The sequence below is a fragment of the Cynocephalus volans genome, chromosome 6 (assembly GCF_027409185.1).
Source record: "Cynocephalus volans isolate mCynVol1 chromosome 6, mCynVol1.pri, whole genome shotgun sequence".
NCBI lineage: Eukaryota > Metazoa > Chordata > Mammalia > Dermoptera > Cynocephalidae > Cynocephalus > Cynocephalus volans.
The window spans coordinates 125,443,558-125,462,833 of NC_084465.1; the positions used below are offsets into that span (position 1 = coordinate 125,443,558).

At 38.3% G+C, this 19,276-nt stretch overlaps 1 protein-coding gene across 1 annotated transcript; it reads left to right on the top strand.

The window, feature by feature from the left end:
• Positions 1-1,975: 1,975 nt before the first annotated feature.
• Positions 1,976-16,091, top strand: LOC134379665 (aldo-keto reductase family 1 member C1-like). Its single transcript, XM_063098700.1, has 9 exons — positions 1,976-2,059; positions 5,791-5,958; positions 6,809-6,925; positions 7,413-7,490; positions 7,935-8,057; positions 10,580-10,689; positions 10,963-11,128; positions 14,460-14,542; positions 16,049-16,091. The coding sequence occupies exons 1-9, from the start codon at positions 1,976-1,978 to the stop codon at positions 16,089-16,091; spliced, it is 972 nt and encodes a 323-aa protein (XP_062954770.1).
• Positions 16,092-19,276: the final 3,185 nt, after the last annotated feature.

The following is a 19,276-nucleotide window of genomic DNA, read 5'->3' on the forward strand; positions in this document are numbered from 1 at the left end:
CACAGGGCCTGGTCTTCCAAAGCCTTACAGTTTCAAATATTGACGTTGCAGAGGACTGGAAATTTTCCTCAGGCTATAGGTCTCCAGTGTAAGATAAAGATTTGTGGCACAGCAAGGTTGCTGGCTCAAGGACAGACTAGTTACTGATTGTTATGTAAAGATACTGAGAAATTGCTGTGGGAAGGAATGTTTGCTAAGATCAAGCTTGTGTTAATAGGACCACTTAATTGCCTTACTGGAATGTCATCGGACTTGTTTCACTGAAAGTTATCAGCCTACATTGTTAAACTATCACCCACCTATGTCTCTTCCTGTAACTTCCTGGTCTGGAAAATAAATGCAGGAAGAGAACCCCAATTCAGGGTTAATTTCCTGAGGAAGGGTTGCCTCTTGTTTGAGTGTTCCCAAGGGAAGTTAACCACTTTGGGGGTCTCTCACTGCTCAGAAGAGATGGGCTTTGAGTAATCCTTTGCATCTCCATCACCCAGGTGAAGTGGGGTGACAAATCCTTGGGGGGCAAAGCAACACAAAGCAACACCTCTGAATACTCAACTGTTTTTGAATGCCTTAATATCCCCAAAATTTATACCCCAGCCTCTTCTCAGGATCTTAGGTGGTCTAATATATGTCTCCACCACTAATCTTTCTTCACGCATCTGTGAGTTTATAGTCTCACTATATTTGAAAGAGCCATTCCAGCTGCTTTTCATTTTAAGGTCCAAATTAGGCAAAATAGACTCCAATCCTTCAGGAGTCCCAGGCAGTTTGGAATGCTGCAAATAAGATCATTTCTGTTTGCTCTCATCTGAAGGAGGAAATTGGTGACTAGGCTGATGCCACCTACACACCAAGACCAGCTGTGCTAGGCAGGCATTGGCAAGGGTTAGGAAAATAGAATGTAATTCCAACCATTTTGAATGTGCTTTTGTGGTAAAAGTTTGCTTTGTCACTTTGGACTTTGGGATGTTCACTGCAGTTCCTCTGAGGTCGCTTGGTGAGTGCCAGGTTGGATTTTGATGTTTCTGTGAGAGACCTTGGAGCTTTCTGGTCACACATTTTTCTGATATCATTCCTTATGCTAAATTTCAATTGATTCATAAAATCCTATTGTGCTAATGCATAATATTCACCTAACTATAGCCAAACTCATTGTAATTAAGGCTGTTTCCAGTTTTTATGAATAATGTTAATAAATTATAAATTATACTGAATACTGGTCAAGTTTTTGGATATTTCTTTAGATGGTTTCTAAAAATCATAAATCTTGGTGAAAAATATCAATACTATAAGCATATTGTAAATTATACCCCAAAACTATTCATAATTAATGCTCTAATAAATGCCAGGCCAGAATGACCTTTTCTTTGAATCCTTGAGATGAAAGGATGTGCATATTATGAAGAAAAGAAAGAAGAAACCAAATAGTTAAGCTGATGGAAAAAGAGAAATTCAAATTTATTTTCAATCATAACTTTTGATTCTTTATTGAGGGTCATTTAAAAAAATATTCATTAGTCATTCCTCTAAATTGTGTGTGTGGTGTAAGAAGTGTGAAAAATTTAATTGTTCAAATCATGCATGATCAAGAGGTGACTTCATCTCAAAAACAAACAGAAAATGCTTCATACCTGGAGTTTTTGTCTAGTTTAGCAAACGGTCAGTCATTGATCACTAAATCTTTTGTAATATTTTCCATAACATACGTGGATTCTAAATTTAAAAATTTATTTCTAGAAAACATTAATGCTTTCATTAAGACTGTATAATAATTTACTTAAGAATTTCCTTTTATAAAAAAATGCAAACTGGCTCCAATCCCCTCTTATTCTGTACAGTACAGCTTTAAAGTTGCTCCTCCTACATGACATTGCTTAATTTTTACACCAGAAGCTGTAGTGTTGCCTGTGCATTGCTCATACAATCCGTGAAGCCAGTGGAAAGAAACAAGGTCTATTTATCCAGAGCAGTGACAGTGATGGATCCCAAATGTCAGAGTGTGAAACTGAATGATGGTCACTTCATACCTGTACTGGGATTTGGCACCTATGCACATCCAAAGGTAACAACGGTGTCTTGGGTTTGAGAGTTCATGAGAAAATAGACCCAGGATAAGCGTAAGCTGAAGTGGGTTGTCTGGTTCCTCTTCTTATGTGAGTTTGCAGATGTGGCTCTTGGTTCTCAGTTCCGCCAGACTAGATCTATTCCACGTATGAAAAGGAAATGTGAAAATCTGCTCCAATTCAGGATCTAATCATGAGGACACCTGCTGATTATTCTGGGCTCTGGCTCTTCCTCCTGTTTAAGTCTATTTCCCAGCTTGGCAGGAGGGTTGAAACTCAGCAGTCAGAGACACAGCCTGTCAGGTTGCTTGCTTGGAGGTTGATTGCAATCAAAATGGTTTCTCTGTTTATTTCTATAACTCAAAAATCTTTCCTCCTTCCAAGTGCACATGATCCAGAGAAGTCTTTGTGGTAAAAGTTACTGGATTTGGGGTGCATGAGAAATAATGGGGGAGCATGGCAGCCTTGCTGTGGGGCATCCTGCTGAGCACCAAACAGCAAATACTGGACCTGGACTCAATACAATTTCCCAGGACTGTTCTCCTTTCTGGAAATTTACCTGAAGGGAAACTATAACATCATTTTGAGGCAAACTACGACCTGACAAGGACAAGTCTAAATTCTTGGTCCATTTTAAAGTACATTGAATTTGAGTCAAAATAGTAGAGGTTTCCTCTAACATGAAGGAGCAAAATGAATAGTTCACTGAAAAGAATAAAAATGTAGATTCTAGTGTTGTCCTTAGACTACTTCTGTGTGACAAAGGACTAGGTACTTAAACCTTAAGTCTCACTTTTCTCAGCTATAAAACATAAGAATATACGCAAGGAGACATTTTTCAGAGAGGAGACTGGAGTTTTTACTTAGTAGCATAAAGTGATATGAAAGGGAGTGATGGAGTTTGGATGTGTTGTCCCCCAAAAAACTCATGTGGAAACTTGATCCCTAATTTGGGAGTGCTGGGAGCTGAGTCATGGCGGCAGATCCCTCATGAATCAATTAATGTTCTACCGGTGGGGGGGGGGCTAGTGAGTGAGTTCTCGCTTTATTAGTTCCCCTGAGAGCCAGTTGTTTAAAAAGACCCTGGCACCTCCTCTCTCTCTTGCTTCCTCTTGCCATGTGATCTGCTTTTTGCCATGAGTAGAAGCAGCCTGAGGCCCACGCTAGATGCAGCTGTCCCAGAACTGTAAGCCAAATAAACCTCTGTTTTTTATAAATTACTCAGTCTCGGGTATTCTGTTACAGCAACACAAAATGGACTAATACAGGGAGGGAAGGAAGGATAAAGGACCTCACTGAGTTTCATCTTTGGTGATCCTCCAAGTGCTCCTACACCTAAGTGGAGACCAGGGCAGGGATCCGGAGAGAGCCCTGAGGACCCAGAATCTACCTCCTGTAATTTCATTAAAAAGTGGAAAGATTCTGAAATTCTTAAAAGTAAATGAAGACTAGTCTGTTTCCTTTACCTTTTTGTCCTTTAACAAATGCTCTTCCAAATGTTTATCCAAATTTAGTAGACAAGCCACTTATTTTAAATTTCATTCTAACTGTATTTTACCTAAAAGAAATGTACTTAGTTTTCAGGGCTGACACCTATTTTGCTGACCCCTCATAGACTACAGTTAATTTCTTACATATAAGTCTATATCCTTAGAATATACATCTTTAGTCCTAGAATTTAATTGTGTCATTCAGAAAAAAATGGCTGTTTAGGAGAGACTTGATAGACTGCTGTCCATAGAAATGTTTGCTTTCAAACTGGACACTGGATGGCATTCAGAAGTGTGGATTTCTCACCATCTCCTAACTGATGATGGTGATGACTGCACCTTAACTACTGGTGTTATTATAAACCTGCTTTACTTTGGGAGACTGGAATTTTATTGTGTACTAGGCAGCATCATGTCTATGCAACCAGCCTACGGTGAAAGGCTTAGGAATTGAGTCTCTAAAGAGCTTCTCTTTTAGACATTTCCCATGTATTCCCAACATTTACTTATTTATTTTTATAGTTTTCCTTTTTTGTGGGGTGCAGAGTTGACTATCAATACTTGTGTACAGTGTGTATGATCAAATTTGGGTAATTAGCATATTCCTTATTACAAAACATGACCATTCTCTGTGTCCATTAACCAAGTTCTTGCTAACCCCCTTCATCTCCCACTTTCCCACCTCTAGGAACCACATTTCTGTTCTCTCCTTCTGAAAGTGCAGCATATTATTCTGATTGTTGTTTCTTTCTTTCTTTCTTAGCTCCCACTTATGAGTGAGGAAATTTGGTATTTTTCTTTCTGTGTCTAGCTGATTTCACCAATTTTCTCCAAGCACATCCAAGTTGCTGCAAATGGCAGAATTTCATTCTTTTTTGGTTGAGTAATATTCCATTGTTTACATATACTGTATTTTCCTTATCCAGTCATCTGTCAAAGACATTTATGTTCATTCCATATCTTGGCTATTGTAAGTAGAGCTGCGATATAAATGGAAGTGCAGGTATCCCTCCAACATGGTCATTTACATTCCTTTGGGTACATACCAGCCATGGGACTGCTGGATCATATGGCAGTTCTACCTGTAGTTGTTTGAGGAAGCTCCATAATGTTTTTCTTAATGGCTGTGCTAATTTGCAGTCCCAACAGTGTAGGAGGATTTCCCCTTCTCCACATCCTCACCAGCATTTGTTATTCTCTGTCTTTTTGATAATAGCTAGTGTAACTAGGGTGAGATGATATGTCATTGTGGTTTTAATTTGCATTTCCCTGATGATTAGTGATGTTGAGCATTTTTTCATGTACCTGTTGGTCATTTCTACGTCTTCCTTTGAGAAATGTCTATTCAGCTCCTTTGCTCATTTTTATTTGGATTATTTGTTTTACTGTAAAGTTGAGTTCCTTTTATATTCTGGATCTTAATCACTTGTCAGATGCATAGTTTGCAAATATTTTCTCCCATTCTATAGATTGTCTTTTCACTATTCTGATTGTTTCCTTTGCTGTGCAAAAGCTATTTAGTTTGGTATGATTCCATTTGTTTTTTTTTTTTTTTTTCTTTCGTTGCCTGTGCTTTGCGGTCTTATTCATAAAGTCTTTGCCAAATCCTATACCCTGAAGTGTTTCTCATGTTTTCTTTTAGGAGATTTATAGTTTCATGTCTTATATTTAAGTCTTTAATCCACTTTGAGTTGATGTGGGTATTTGGCAAGAGGTACAGGTCTTCAATAAATAGTGCTGGGTAAACTGGATATCCGTATTTAGATTAAAGAAACTAGACCCAAAATTTAATGCTAGGGGAAATTTGTGTCTTCTGTGTGAATTCACTGGGAGAGGACTCGTTGACTTTTGTGCCAGATTTCTTCTACATATAATACCATGCCCGTTTACCTTCACTAAATCTTAATTTTTAACCTCACTAAAAAATAACAGCAATGACTATAACACTTGGTTGAGTCCTATGAGTTCTTTCAGCAAAACACTAAACCTGGAAGTGTTCTTGGTGACCTCCAATGCCAGTGCTAAACCAGTGATTGCTCAGGAGTGAAGTGATCCCTGGGGTGCCCAATCTTTACTACTAACTGGGAATGACCCAGGCAAACTGGGATGGGCTCATCACCTCACATGCAGAACTAACAAAGGCATGAGGAAAACTTGGTGCATGAGAATGTCATGGCTTGTGCCTGCACTACCTTTCAGTCATGTGGATCTCCAAATGCTACCTGTGTTTGCTCCTCTAGGTTCCTAAGAGTGAAGCTGGGGAGGCCACCAAATTAGCAATAGACGCTGGGTTTCGCCATATTGATTCTGCTTATTTCTATAATAATGAAGAAGAGATTGGACTGGCCATCCGAAGCAAGATCGCAGATGGCATTGTAAAAAGAGAAGACATATTCTACACTTCAAAGGTATCATGTATTTGGTGTGCCTGTGTGCACATTTCTTTCATAGATTATGTGAAGAGGACAATTACAGCATTCAATCAGTGGCCTTTTGGTGAATTATTGCTTATCAGTACAGCTTTTATTCACATACATTCATGTATTGAAATTAGAATCAAAACAGAGAACAATGATGAATTTCTCATCATTAGGATGCCTAAATTTATGTCTTTAACATAAATTCACTTTACTTATCTGAGTCTGAGCTCGAGGTGTTATAATTCATTACTGACCGTAAAATCAGACAAAACTGTGATCAGAGTATGGCTTTTCTTATCTCATGTGTGACTTTCTCAAATTTCTATTCATTATGAATTTCAATTTTCACTTTGTTATAAAGAGAAAGGAATATGAGACAGCTCTTTGGATATTAAACAGGATAGAGCTAAGGTGTCTTGAACGCTGCCCATCACAAGTTAACAGATTCTACACAATATTGCCGTCAGTTATTAAACAAAAGAGATAATTATTCTTCCCCACTGCACTGAATGGATGAATGAGATTAAGTTTATCAAATGCTTTGTAAAGTCAATCAACCACAATTCAGACTATGAGAATTCGTATTATTTCATAAAAAAAATTTTATTACTAGAGCAATTTTTTTCTGTGTTCTGGAGATATACAACGAAATACTCAGACATATAATAGAGTTTTTATAGGAAGGTCAGGTCACAGGAAAGAAAAGAAGAAAGGGAGTATTATATACTTATGATCATCAGTTTGCAAATAGTAGAAAAAAGGTTTCAATGTTAGGTGACACAAAACAACAAAATTGGCTCATGTATCAATTTTAAATTCCATTCTTTAACCTCTGCAGCTCTGGTGCACTTTCCATCAGCCACAGTTGGTCCGAACAGCCTTGGAAAGGTCACTGAAAAAACTTCAACTGGACTATGTTGACCTCTACCTTATTCATTCCCCAGTGTCTATGAAGGTAGGCAATTGTGTGATCAAATCTATTTCACTTCTGCTGCAGGCGTGACCATCATTTCATGGATTGTTGAGTTGCTATGTGCTCAGAAGGATAAAGAGCTCTGATCAACCCACCTGGGTCAAGACTGCACATGTTATTCTGAAAACAAAGCCATGTAACCTGCCGTCTTTCCTAGATAGAGACAGACATTAACAAATAAGAAAGTATAGAATGTAGGCAAGTATAAACCAAGTCACAATAAGTTCCCATAGGACCTAAGAAAATGATATTTATGAAAACATATTAAAAATGTGACATTAGAGAAAGCCTGTCTCCTAAAAACATTCCTTAGGAATCCATAGGCAAACTCTATGCAAATATTGGTATCAGGAATTTTCAACCACCTACCTCATAAAGGTTAGTGCCCCAGTCCTAGACATACCTGGGCACATGGCAGAGGGTGGAGATATTTATTGTGACATCTCTGAAATAACTGCTTCTGTTCCAGCCTGGAGAGGAGATGATTCCAAAAGATGAACATGGAAAATTAATATTTGATACTGTGGATCTCTGTGCCACGTGGGAGGTGAGTGCTTGGAGGAAATAGCACAGGGAAGGAAGCTAAGAGAGGGGTGATCTGGTTCCCACCTGACACCTGGGAGAGTGGGATAAGCACCTTGGATCTAGAAATTCAAGTCCTTTACAAGGGCAGTTTCCCTGAAGTGGTAGAGAAGAACTCATTGCTGGAATGTAATAGAAACACCTAAGAAGATTGGGGAAAATGAGGACAGGCACCTCTTTAATTCAATGTGCAATCATCTCTCCAGCTACCTAAGGAGATCATGAGCATTCTTGCTGTCACTACCTTCTTCCCCTATACTCTGTACTAGTTTCTTTCTTCTTGACAATCAATGCCAGAAAGCTTCATTGTCATTTCTTGTCAGTTTTTCCTTTTAACAGTCCTATATTGCATTTCTCTTGATCTGCAGAAAAGTGCACAAATAATTCCTCACGACCCCTTCCTCCCCAGGCCATGGAGAAGTGTAAGGACGCAGGATTGGCCAAGTCCATCGGGGTGTCCAACTTTAACCGCAGGCAGCTGGAGATGATCCTCAACAAGCCAGGGCTCAGGTACAAGCCCGTCTGCAACCAGGTGAGCGCCTCAGCCTCCTCTCATTCCTGTGCTTCATGCCCTTCTTCCTGTACTGCTGCCAGGTGTCCACTGTCCTTCCCTCCTGTTCCTCTCACCTTTGAGCAACATGAGATTCTACAGAGCAGAGCCTCTGTCTAGAAGGCGTGGAGGACCATTTATTGTATCTCTGCTTGGTAAAGTCTTAGTGAAAAAGGTGGAAGAACCTTAGTGCTGAATCTTGTATTAGAATTTGGGGAGGTAAAGGAGACCAGGGAGGGCTGGAATCAATCAGATCTCGTGAGAAAGTGGAAATTCTCTGAGGTATGCAGGATGTGACCAAGGACTAGATGGGTGAAAGTGACTTGGAGGGAACTGCATATAGGAAGGAAGACCATGAAAACATGGAATGGGCACTTAATAAGGAACGAGTGGAAATAGGAGAAAACAGGAGGTTAGGATTTATACGGGGTTTGAATGCCTGAATCCTTGGTTTTGGTACCTCTGCTCTCTGGGTTCTTCAGCATTATCATAAATAGAGGAAAATATGAACTGGACTCTATGACAGTCAATCAAGTTAGAGAGATGAAGTTACCTGTTTATGATGATACCTGTCTCTGGTGGATGAAATCAACACTGAGGAACTTTAGCAAAACACAGAGCTGACCTTGTGGCTGACCATCTGTCAGTCTGCTTCTTTCCAAGCTTTCTTACATCAAAACAATTCTATAAACACATTCATTCTGTGCCTGATTCTGTGCCTTGTTTTCCTTTTAGCAACTTGGAATCAAGAAGTAAGGGTCCTCAGTTAGAAAATATAGCTTATAAAATTTATGAATTTGATATGTAATAATATAGCACCATGATTGGTGCTATAAAAATATATAAATGTTAAAATTGTGGTTTTAATATAAGCTGTACCCCAATATTTTATTATGATAATTTTCAAAGATTCAGAAAATTTGGGGAAAAAATGATATAGAACACCCCTGTTTTCCCATCTATATCAAAAACCTCTGACATTTTGCCACATTGCCAAATATAGGTAGATACACAAGTGTGTGGGAACATCTGTGCACATATATGCATATTTTGCTAAACTTCTATAAGTTAAATTTTGGACATGAACATCCACTCCTGTACACTTCAGAAAACATGCCACAGGAATGAAGATATTCCCCCACACAATTACAGTTGCATTATTGGGTCTCAGGAAGTTATCATAATTCCCTCATATCATCTAATACCCAGCACAGGTTTTTATGTTCCATTGTTTTTCCCAAATATCTTCTGTTGTTCTTCGTTTTTAACTAAGATGGAACTGTGGCTCACTTCTTGTTTTTATCATGTTTCTCAAGCTATTTTAACCTAGAATGGTCACCAGTCCTTTTCTCCATAATTCATACCAGTGATTTCAAATATTCTGGATTTATCACACTGCTGTCTTGCCATTTTAGATTACTTGTTTCTCTCTCCCAAGTTTCTATAAATTAAAAGCTAAATGCTTTATTATAATAAAGTTAAACATTATTGGCAAGAAAGTGTCCTTGGCTTGCTGGGTCACTGAAATTGCACCCCTGTAGGGTGCACGTAATGACCAGTTGTCCCACTATTATTGATGTTGGTTTCAGTCACTTGCTTGAGCTAGTCATGGCCAAATCTCTTCTCTCTAAATATGTGTTTTACCATTTGCAATCACTAATTATCTTTTGGGTGATAATTGTCAACAGAGAAAGTTAAATTTCATATCAAATTTCCACATAATGGTTGAGTATCCATCAATTGTGTTTGGGAAAATTAGCTATTTCATTTGGGTTTGTAAATGATCATTTTTATGTTTAGGCACTCTTTTGACAATTTTTACCTGACATAATACTGTAAAATAAAATAATTCCATAAGGAAGTCAGGATCAACTATAATTATTCTTATAATATTGGTGAAAACTTAATAACATCTCTTTATCAATGTTCTGATAAAGAAGTTACTGTAATAATTACCATCAGTGTGCAAAAATATTTTTGTTCTTTCTCTTTCTGTGTCCATCACTATGGACTCATGGATTTTTATTTATTTTATGTGCTGTAACTGATTGTACTAATTATTACTTTGATGCTGAAATCTACCCAAATGTCACCAGTGGGATGTCACCAAAGTGGTTCTTTGGTTCGTCAGACTTGGCCTCAGAGTCTTTGACCAAACTCTTACTTTTTGATAAAACCTGATGTCCACGACTCAAAGAGTTTTTACTATGTCCAAGATCTTAACTTCTCCATGCCTTCTTGTAGGGACAAAGGTATTTAGAAACCAAAACATTGGTTGTAGAGTTGCTGGTTCTCAGAAATATCATTGTTTTAACCCTTCACTCTGTTAGAGGACAGGGATATAAATTTTATTTTTTTTAAAAGATCATTACTTGAGGTTAATATTTTCACTTCAAATTTAATGCTATGCAGTTTTATATTTAGCACCTTTTGCTTTTACCTTTTTTTCATGTTGTATTAATATTTCATGTAATCTGAAACTTTTCTCTCTTGTCCATCTACAGGTGGAATGTCATCCTTATCTCAACCAGAGAAAACTGCTGGATTTCTGCAAGTCAAAAGACATTGTTCTGGTTGCCTACAGTGCTCTGGGAAGCCAACGAGAAAAACAATGGTAATAAGGACAAAAAGGAGCTGAACTGAACATCATCTTGTTGAAATGTTTTTAATCATGCCATACTCAGTTTCCTGGGATTAATTCTAAAATGGCTCAAGGGGAAGGTAGAATTTGTCTTCCTGACAAGATCCTAGATAATGCTGATGCATCTGGTCCAGGGACCACATTTGAGAAGCTCTGGTCTAGGGTAGATGCCTCAGTCTGTTTTGAGAGTCTCCTGTGAAACAATACTCAGCCTCAGGAGTTCAGCATTTCTGCCTTTCCTTCCAGGATGGACCCAAACTTCCCGGTTCTCTTGGATGATCCAGTTCTTTGTGCCATGGCAGAAAAGCACAAGCGGACTCCAGCCCTGGTTGCCCTTCGCTACCAGCTGCAGCGTGGGGTGGTGGTCCTGGCCAAGAGTTTCAATGAGAAGCGCATCAAGGAAAACTTGCAGGTGATGAGCAGGGCTGTGGGCATCAGGATCCTGCAAAGCACCCTACATGCATGTGCTTCTTTGTAAGGCTCTCAAGACTTCTTTATCAAAGTCAATTTCCCTGGAAATTCTTATTAATATAAACTTTGTGTGCATTCACAAGAGTTTCCTCATACACTACAACAGGAGAGGCAGCATGACTAGATAGAATTAGGACTGGACAGGAAAAAGAGATTTTAATTTCAGCATTGAGTTGTCAATTTACTCTGTAGCTATGTGCGAGTGACATCTCATTAACTTCATTTTCTGAATTGAGGGATTTAGATTAGGTGATCTTCAGTCTGCAAGTGATTAAGGTTTCATTTTTCATTTCCCTAAATACTCTGTAATTTAATTTTCAATCATTTATTCACTCTGAGTTTCTTTCTTTGTAAAGTGCCTGTCATTCAAGTCTTTGCCTATTTTTATTAGGACTCTTTTTAAATTTCATTTTCTAGTAGGATGCCATTCTTACAGTACTAACTATAGTTGTAGAACGATCTACACCTAAGACAGAAGTTAATACAAAAAACATTAGCTCATGATATTTTGGTATAAAATTAGCCTGGGCGTAGCCTGAACTCAGTGAGTTTTCTGACCTTGGCTTGGCTCCTTCAAGTGTTTGCAGAGAGTGCAGGACAAGGAGTCAGCTCTGCTCCAGGATATCATCTGTGCTATTGTCAGGGAATTCTCAGCTCTTTTCCATATGGATTGTCATCCTCCAGCTGAGTAGCCCAGGCCTCTTCTCAGCACATCCACAATCCCAAGGCAGGAGTGGATACTTGCAAAGCCTTTTCATGTCTAGCCTCAGAACTGACACATCATTGCTTCTGGCAAATCTATCGACCAATGCAAGTTACAGACCAGGCCAGACTCAACAGGTGGGAAATAGATGCCACCTGTTAGTGGAATTGTTGGGGAAAATGCTGAAATAATATTCTCATAGTCTCGATAACTTTTTCTATTTTGTTTTTAGAATTTTTAAATGCACATAAAAGTTTAAAGAATAAAACAATGAATGCCTTTTACCTACATTCATAAATTGTTTACAAATTGTTTTTGCTCTCTTTCTTTGTGTTATTAGAGTATTACTATGAATTTATAAATACATTTGGTTCAATATATTATCAATTAGTGACAACTTTTTATGTTTACATTGTCTCAATTTTATTTTTTATTTATTAATTATCTGAGTTTACTTAGCAGGCCAATAAAATTTATTCTGGTAATAAATTAATATATACAGTTACCAAAAATGTTGAGTACTTCCCAGGAAAAATGTTTCTGAATATATACACTTATGTATATGCAGAATCCTTTAAATAGTTTTGTAGTTTTCAGAAGTGTGGTAACACCAGCTATGAAGAAGAATGAAGTCTCTCTCTCTGTGATTCATGATATGGACAGTTTGAGGTTATAAAAATTTCAACTGCCGTTTCACTTCTTGCAAAATACCGTGCCTAGAATCAGAGAACTGAGAGCTGAGAAATTAGCTGATCCACTCTCCTAATTCTATAGATGTATCTACCGGCCTTACCAAAGCTAATAAGAGACAGAGCCTGGATCAAGAATTGGTTCTCAGAGGTGCTCCAGAAATGTCTTGGGCTTATAAATAAGGCACACATATCACACAGAACTCTAGTCATATCTGAAACACCCTGATTTTACTTTCTGTTGAGTGTAGGATTAAATCCTGATCTATTCTTTTGTAGTTCACAAACTTAGTGACTCGATTGCTTTAGAAACAGAATCATTACCATCATTGCAGCGTATCACTGACCGCTGACTGCTGGTGCTGTGGATGCTTCATTTCTCCTGGGATGTTTGAATTTGGGCGACTTTTTTCCTGTCCTGTGCTCACTGTGGGCCTGTATCAAGGATGTCTGTCCTTGTTTGAAATTGTCTACAAAACTGTCAACATGCACATGGGACAGTTCACTTCTCTCTGCAGCTCATTGCCACCAGATTCAGCATGTGCCCTGCTCTGTGCACATAAGCAGTCACTTTGCTTTTGCAAAGCAGATTTGAATTACTTCTGGGGTGTTGGTGTCCCAAACAGCAATGAGATTTCTTTTTATCTCAGGTATATGCCATAGAACTTACCAAGCACTTTTGACATACAATTTTTGGTCATTTATGATATCTCAGCCTAATGACTGCAAATAGCCATGCTGCTGGCAGGTAATAAAAGGCCACTCACCTGTTTTAATTTAAAATTCCAATGAGTGTCTGAAGCACAATTATCACTCAGTTATAGGACATTCACATTCTAGCAAGCTATTTTTTCTAATTGCAGAAGCCATTCTAAAAACCATCTTCTAGACATAAGAGCATTTTTGAAACTTTATATATACACACCAAAGTTGTGTATTAAAGGAAATTTTCAATCTTCCATGTAAGTGATTCTAATTTTTAGCTATTCTCAACACCAGCCATGAAGACTTGACATGAACCCCTATCTGGAATGCAATTTCATTAGCCTTATCAAAAAACAAATAAACAAAATCCCAGGAAGGAAATATGATCTGCTCTAAACTAATCTGGCAAAATCACTCAAGCATTTCATTTGATACGTTGGCATGTTTTGCTCCTCTCTCTGTTACCTATTTCTCTTCCTTTGGCTGTTTTTTTTTTCTGGTTTTTTTATCTTCTCCTGACTGGCAAGAAACATGCAGACTACAAAGAAACTCCATGTTCATAGTAGTTTTCTTTCTTGTTCACTAACTTGTAGTTCTGGGGAATTGTGACCTCGCCATATTTTCTCTTTAATACCATGACTGAACTCTGCATGAAGTGTAACAGAATGATGTGCTGAACATAATGTGAACCTTCTAATCAGGGCAAGACTGAGAACACTGGCTTGGTGTGGGGACCAGAACTGCCATACTGACAAGGTGACAAATTTTAAGTTGAGAACAGCAAGTTGATGTCAAATTTCAAACAAGGACTAATTTTAATCGTCTTCATAACCAAGTCAAAATTCCAATCCCTTTTTCTTTAGCATGCCAGTGACTGAGGCAGATGATGCTGTTATCAGATATGGTAGTAAATAGATTTAAGCTATAAAAATTACAAAAAAGGGGCAAAGAGCACTGATTTGAAATGATCTACCTTCAAATTCAGATGTGAGATTAAAAACATTTCCAATTCAAAGTTCTAAACAAGAAATCCAGGTACGTCATGTAGTGGATTTGCTTCTCTGTTTAAAGATATACTCAACAGTTGATAAAAAGAATCTGCTCTCTAACAGAACAGTAATTGGATTAGCAATTATGCAGTCTAAAATAATAAATATTTTTTGCTCCTGTGATAGGTTTTTGAATTCCAATTGTCTTCAGAGGATATGAAAGTCTTAGAGGGCCTGAACAGAAATTGTCGATACATTGACCCTAAAAAGTAAGTGACCTTGATGAAAATATTGCTGCAATATTTTTTCTGAGTAGGAATGTGGGATGGGTGTAAGTTACTTCAGTACCAGGAAGACAGTGGCGGTTTGACTCAGGGATGAGACAGGAGCTCTATGCAATTCTCCCTCCAGAGTCACCGCAGAGCTCTGTTTTCTGACACAGCCACAGGGTACAGGGCCCAGGGTCAGCGTGGACTTCCCCACATGGACCTCTGCATGTCTCACTCTATAGAACTTTCCAGAATAGTCAGTATGGTTGCTGTTTATACATCTTCCATGGAGGCCTCTCTTTCCTATAACTGTATAGTGGACATACCCTGTGAAGGTCACCAATGTACCTAATTGAATGTTTCCAAACCAAGCTTACATCATGTTCTCCCAAACCCACTCAATTTTTTATCAGATTAAAGGCATCTTCAACAACCCTGTGATCCAAGTCAGAAATTCCCATCACCTCCAAATGAAATTGTTCCCTAGATCCTGTTGATTCCCTGTCTTTAAGGTGCCAAGTATCTTTTTTCCTTTTCACTGCGTGTTTGCTCAGGACCCAAACACTTCATTGCCTCCAGAAAGGCTGGCCTTGGTGAGGATGATAGAAATACTTAATTTTAGTTTCCTGAAATATGGAGATCTCAATGCAGAAGATGAAGAAATCTTAGAGAAGAGAGATTTAAAACCAAAGGAAGAGTGTGGAGGAAAATCCCCACTGTTGGGCAAAATTTACAACCAACAAATTTCTTTACTGTTCCTTTATGCACTACGGTTATAGAATGTGAAAAAGGACATATATCATAAATGAAGGTTAGCAAGGAATATTTATGCCTTCTGCCCATGGGAATTTTAATTCATAATAGAAGTAAATGTGATAATGTATGCAAATGCAAAGTTGTATGTATTCAAAAATTAGTAGATACATTATCGTTGCTAATATTTTTATTAGTATAAAGAAAAGTGAAAGTAATCTAGGAAAAAAATGCAAAGAACAGGGAGTGGCACACAGTAATTTTTCCTACCTATTAAATGTTTTAATAATATGTAGTAATTTTTTTATCACTTTATTTTTCTGTTATCAAACTATACAGATCTTAAACTATATACGTAAGCTTCTGGGATAGAGACTTTATCTTACAATCCTTGTTCAAAACAAAACAAGGCAGAATAGGTTAGAGCTTTCATTGAGAATTTGAAATAAGGTAGGATGGAATATCACTTTACTTGTTGACAGATGTACATAAGGGAGAAGAATAGATTTTTAACTGTGTTCTCTGAGTGTTAAGTTTCAGCCAAGGAAATATAATTTGAATGATTTAGTTATTATTTATCAAAAACATTTGTTACAAAATCATGCTCATGAAAGTAAAAACTGTAATTTACTACCAATCAAGGAATAAATTTTTAAGTTTCACCCTAAAGGCAGCCTCATAGGAATAACTTTGCTACCACCCCATCTATAAGGTCATTGCATTCATAGTGTCCTTTACTATCCCTCATTCCAGTTTAGCTGGCCACCCTAATTATCCATATTATGATGAATATTGACATGGAAGCCTTGGCATGACTTCTACCAGAACCCCTTCGTGTGGACAGTGACGCAGTGGACGTCTCAGATACTGGTGACAGGACACGTCACTTCTGTTTAAAGCCCCGCTGCTCAGCAGCTCATGCTCAGCTATAGCTAAGCCCATACATCAGGAAGGAAAGGCACTAAAATTTATGTCACTTTCTGAAAATCAATAAAGTTGTTTTCCATAAAGGTTTTACCTTCTACTGTGTTTGTTAGTGAATGTTTTGTTTTCTTTTGGCCCATTAGGGCCCAAAACTGTACTTCCTCAAAATTTGGGAGTTGGGGGTGGAATGTTAACAGCCCCTTTATAGACATTTCTGGGGTGGGGGTGGATGGAGTTTTCAGCCTCTAGAGAGGTAGCAGGTAGCAGGTAACTATCGGTTAGTATGTTGTTAACCCTTCCAGGGACAAGAAAACATATTGCGCTTAGTCTGATTTCCTGAAAAAGAGGACACAGATCATGCAGTAATCTGAGCAAAAAGCGTTTTAGGCAGAGGAGACGTGATGTCAATGATGAGGAGAAGATGAATGTCCCAGCACAAGAAGAGAGAGGGAACCCATCCTTTCTCCGCCTTTCTATTCTCTCCGGGCCCTCCACAGAATGGAGGGGGTCCTCCCACGTGGTGAGGACAGATCTTCTTTACTCCAACTGGTGATGCTAACCTAATCCCTTCCTGAAATGTGCTCACAGACACACCCTGAAATAATCCGTTACAAACTATCTCAGCATTCCTTAACCCAGTCAAGTGAACACATCGAATTATCCATCAGAGTTGGAAAGGCAGAAGGAGGCAAACTAGCCAGGAGGCTCTTCTAAAAATCTGAACAGGAGATGAGAATCCCTGTATGAGGATCATTGTAGAGCAATGTTGAAAACGATGCTATCTATCCTAAGCAAATCATTGTACAATATATGCATGTAGTGAAACAACACCCTGCACCCCACAAAAATAAATATAAATAAACTTAAATTTTAAAAAAAAAGTGCACAGACTTTCCACAGTGAAGATAGCAGGCATTGCTCACTGATTACATACAGAATATGAAAAAATAAAAGTAGGCAAAGGACACCACAATACTCTGTCCTTTAGGACTGTAAGAATGAACTTGACAGTAACTAACACTGGTGAAACGAGGTAGAGTGGGATTGCAGAAGGTATAATGGAGTTTTGTCTGAGGCATGTTAAGTGTGAGGTGTCCATGAGAAACTCACAGGTGAACATGAAGTACACAATTTGATATTTCATTTTGGAGTTTTGTAGGAAAAGCTGAGCATGAGATATTGATGTGGGAATTCTCAGCTAAGAGGTGGTATGTAAAACCAAGAGAATACCTAAGATCATCAAGCAAGTGAGGGAAGACAGAAAACAGTCCAAGAAATTGCCCTGGAACACTCCAGAGTTTATGGCCCTCTCCAGTCTCAAGGGATGAATCATTTCAGGAAAGACTGTGTGTGAACAACTTGGATGGACACTTCCGAAGGACATGGCTTGAAAAAGCCATTAAGACAGGACAAAGGTGGCCACAAGAATAAGAACAGTTGAAGACATAAGGATTGAAAAGTGCAACCTGACAAAGAAATTATGCAGTATCCAGGGTAAGGTATCTGGAACAATAGGTAGAAACAACTTGCTGGCTGGAAACAGGAGGTCTAATGATTAAATACCGGTATAAGAGCCAGTGCAGCTACCTGCATCACAAGACCACCCAAAATAATAATCACTGCCATAAATAGGGACTTCAGCTCATGTCTTAGTAAATGCTTCCTGGCTTTTCCCACTGTTTTGAGTGAAACGCAAGGAACGCTGGATATATTAATGACATGTTGAATGACAGACTCAAAGCTAAACGATCAATTAGACACAGTTTTCTTGTAGTTTGGCACAGAATTTCACCATATCCCTGTTTTGTTTAACAGTTTTATCAATTAAAATATAGTGTGTACTCAGATTTATAGCTGACTCAATCATGAGAAAAATAACATATACATGAATAATATAGTCAGGCAGGACTCTGGCCTCGAGCAGCCAGACTAATAGGTGGAAAACAATAAGATAAGTTCAAGAAAGAACAATGTTATGTTCTGTGGTGGCCTCTAAATACCAAAGAAACCATACAAGATGGGGTAATACCACCTTAAATACGAAACAAAACACCATATAGGGGTTTTATCTAGTAGAAATTCCTTACTGAGTGAGAGTATAATTTCACTACCGTGTTTTTATATTGATCAGAACACCACATTGCATATCATGAATATACAAATGTATTATTTGAGAATTAAAATAAATTTTAAAATAATGTGAGGGCACCTGGGAGGCAGTGGTTGCCCTCACCTGGGGAGTTCAGGACAGACGTGAGGGTGGAGCCCATGTCTGAGGACGAGGTGCAGCTCCCACAGCTGAAGGAACAAAGGGGGCAGATCAGGGCTTTGCAAGCAGAGGCAACAGCTGAGACAAAAGCAAGAAGATGGAAATCTATTTTTCATCTCAAACAATATTTTTGTTAATAAAAATGTTTTATGAAAGAAAGGACAGAAAATCAGAGGACAGAATGTGCCAGGACACAGGGAGAAAAGATAATTAACTCAGGGACTTGCAGTTTCTATGGAATTTTGCTACATCCCATGAGTACCTGGGACCAGGCATTGAGCTTTGTCCAAGAACTTTTAAGTAACTTTTCTCCATGTGGGAATTGTGCAGAAATGAGGGTGAGGAACTTAAACAAGACCTGTAGCAGAATTGGTATTTAGAAATGACCACCCTAATGATTATTTCTCATCTTGCAAATATGAAGAAATGTTGTGCATGCTAAAGAAATTTGAAATTTTTCTTCAGCCTTGCACACACCTGACCCCTCTGTTTTAAAATGTCATGTCAGTGTGTCCTTGATATGTCCATCAACCTACCTTACAAGATGTGAAGTAATCATTTCCTAGACTGCGAAAGTTTTGGTGGAGCAGGATGGCAGGGGTTTACACAAGCTTGGTTTGAGGTATGTTCCATTTCAGATGCTCTTTAGACACTAATGTGGAGATGTAGAGCAGACAATTTCATGTCCCATTTTGTAGTTTTTGGGACAAAGCTGAGTTGGCATTATTGATTTGGGGTTTGGTGTTTATCAGCACAGAGGTGGGATTTAAAGCCATGAGAATAGCTAA

What these genes read in the sequence shown, in the direction of transcription:
- LOC134379665 (XM_063098700.1), top strand. Translation starts at nt 1,976, where the DNA reads ATGGATCCCAAATGTCAGAGTGTGAAACTGAATGATGGTCACTTCATA. An exon ending in ACATATTCTACACTTCAAAG is followed by an intron (nt 5,959 to 6,808) that starts GTATCATGTATT and finishes TAACCTCTGCAG; the next exon opens with CTCTGGTGCACTTTCCATCA. An exon ending in CGATACATTGACCCTAAAAA is followed by an intron (nt 14,543 to 16,048) that starts GTAAGTGACCTT and finishes CCCTCATTCCAG; the next exon opens with TTTAGCTGGCCACCCTAATT.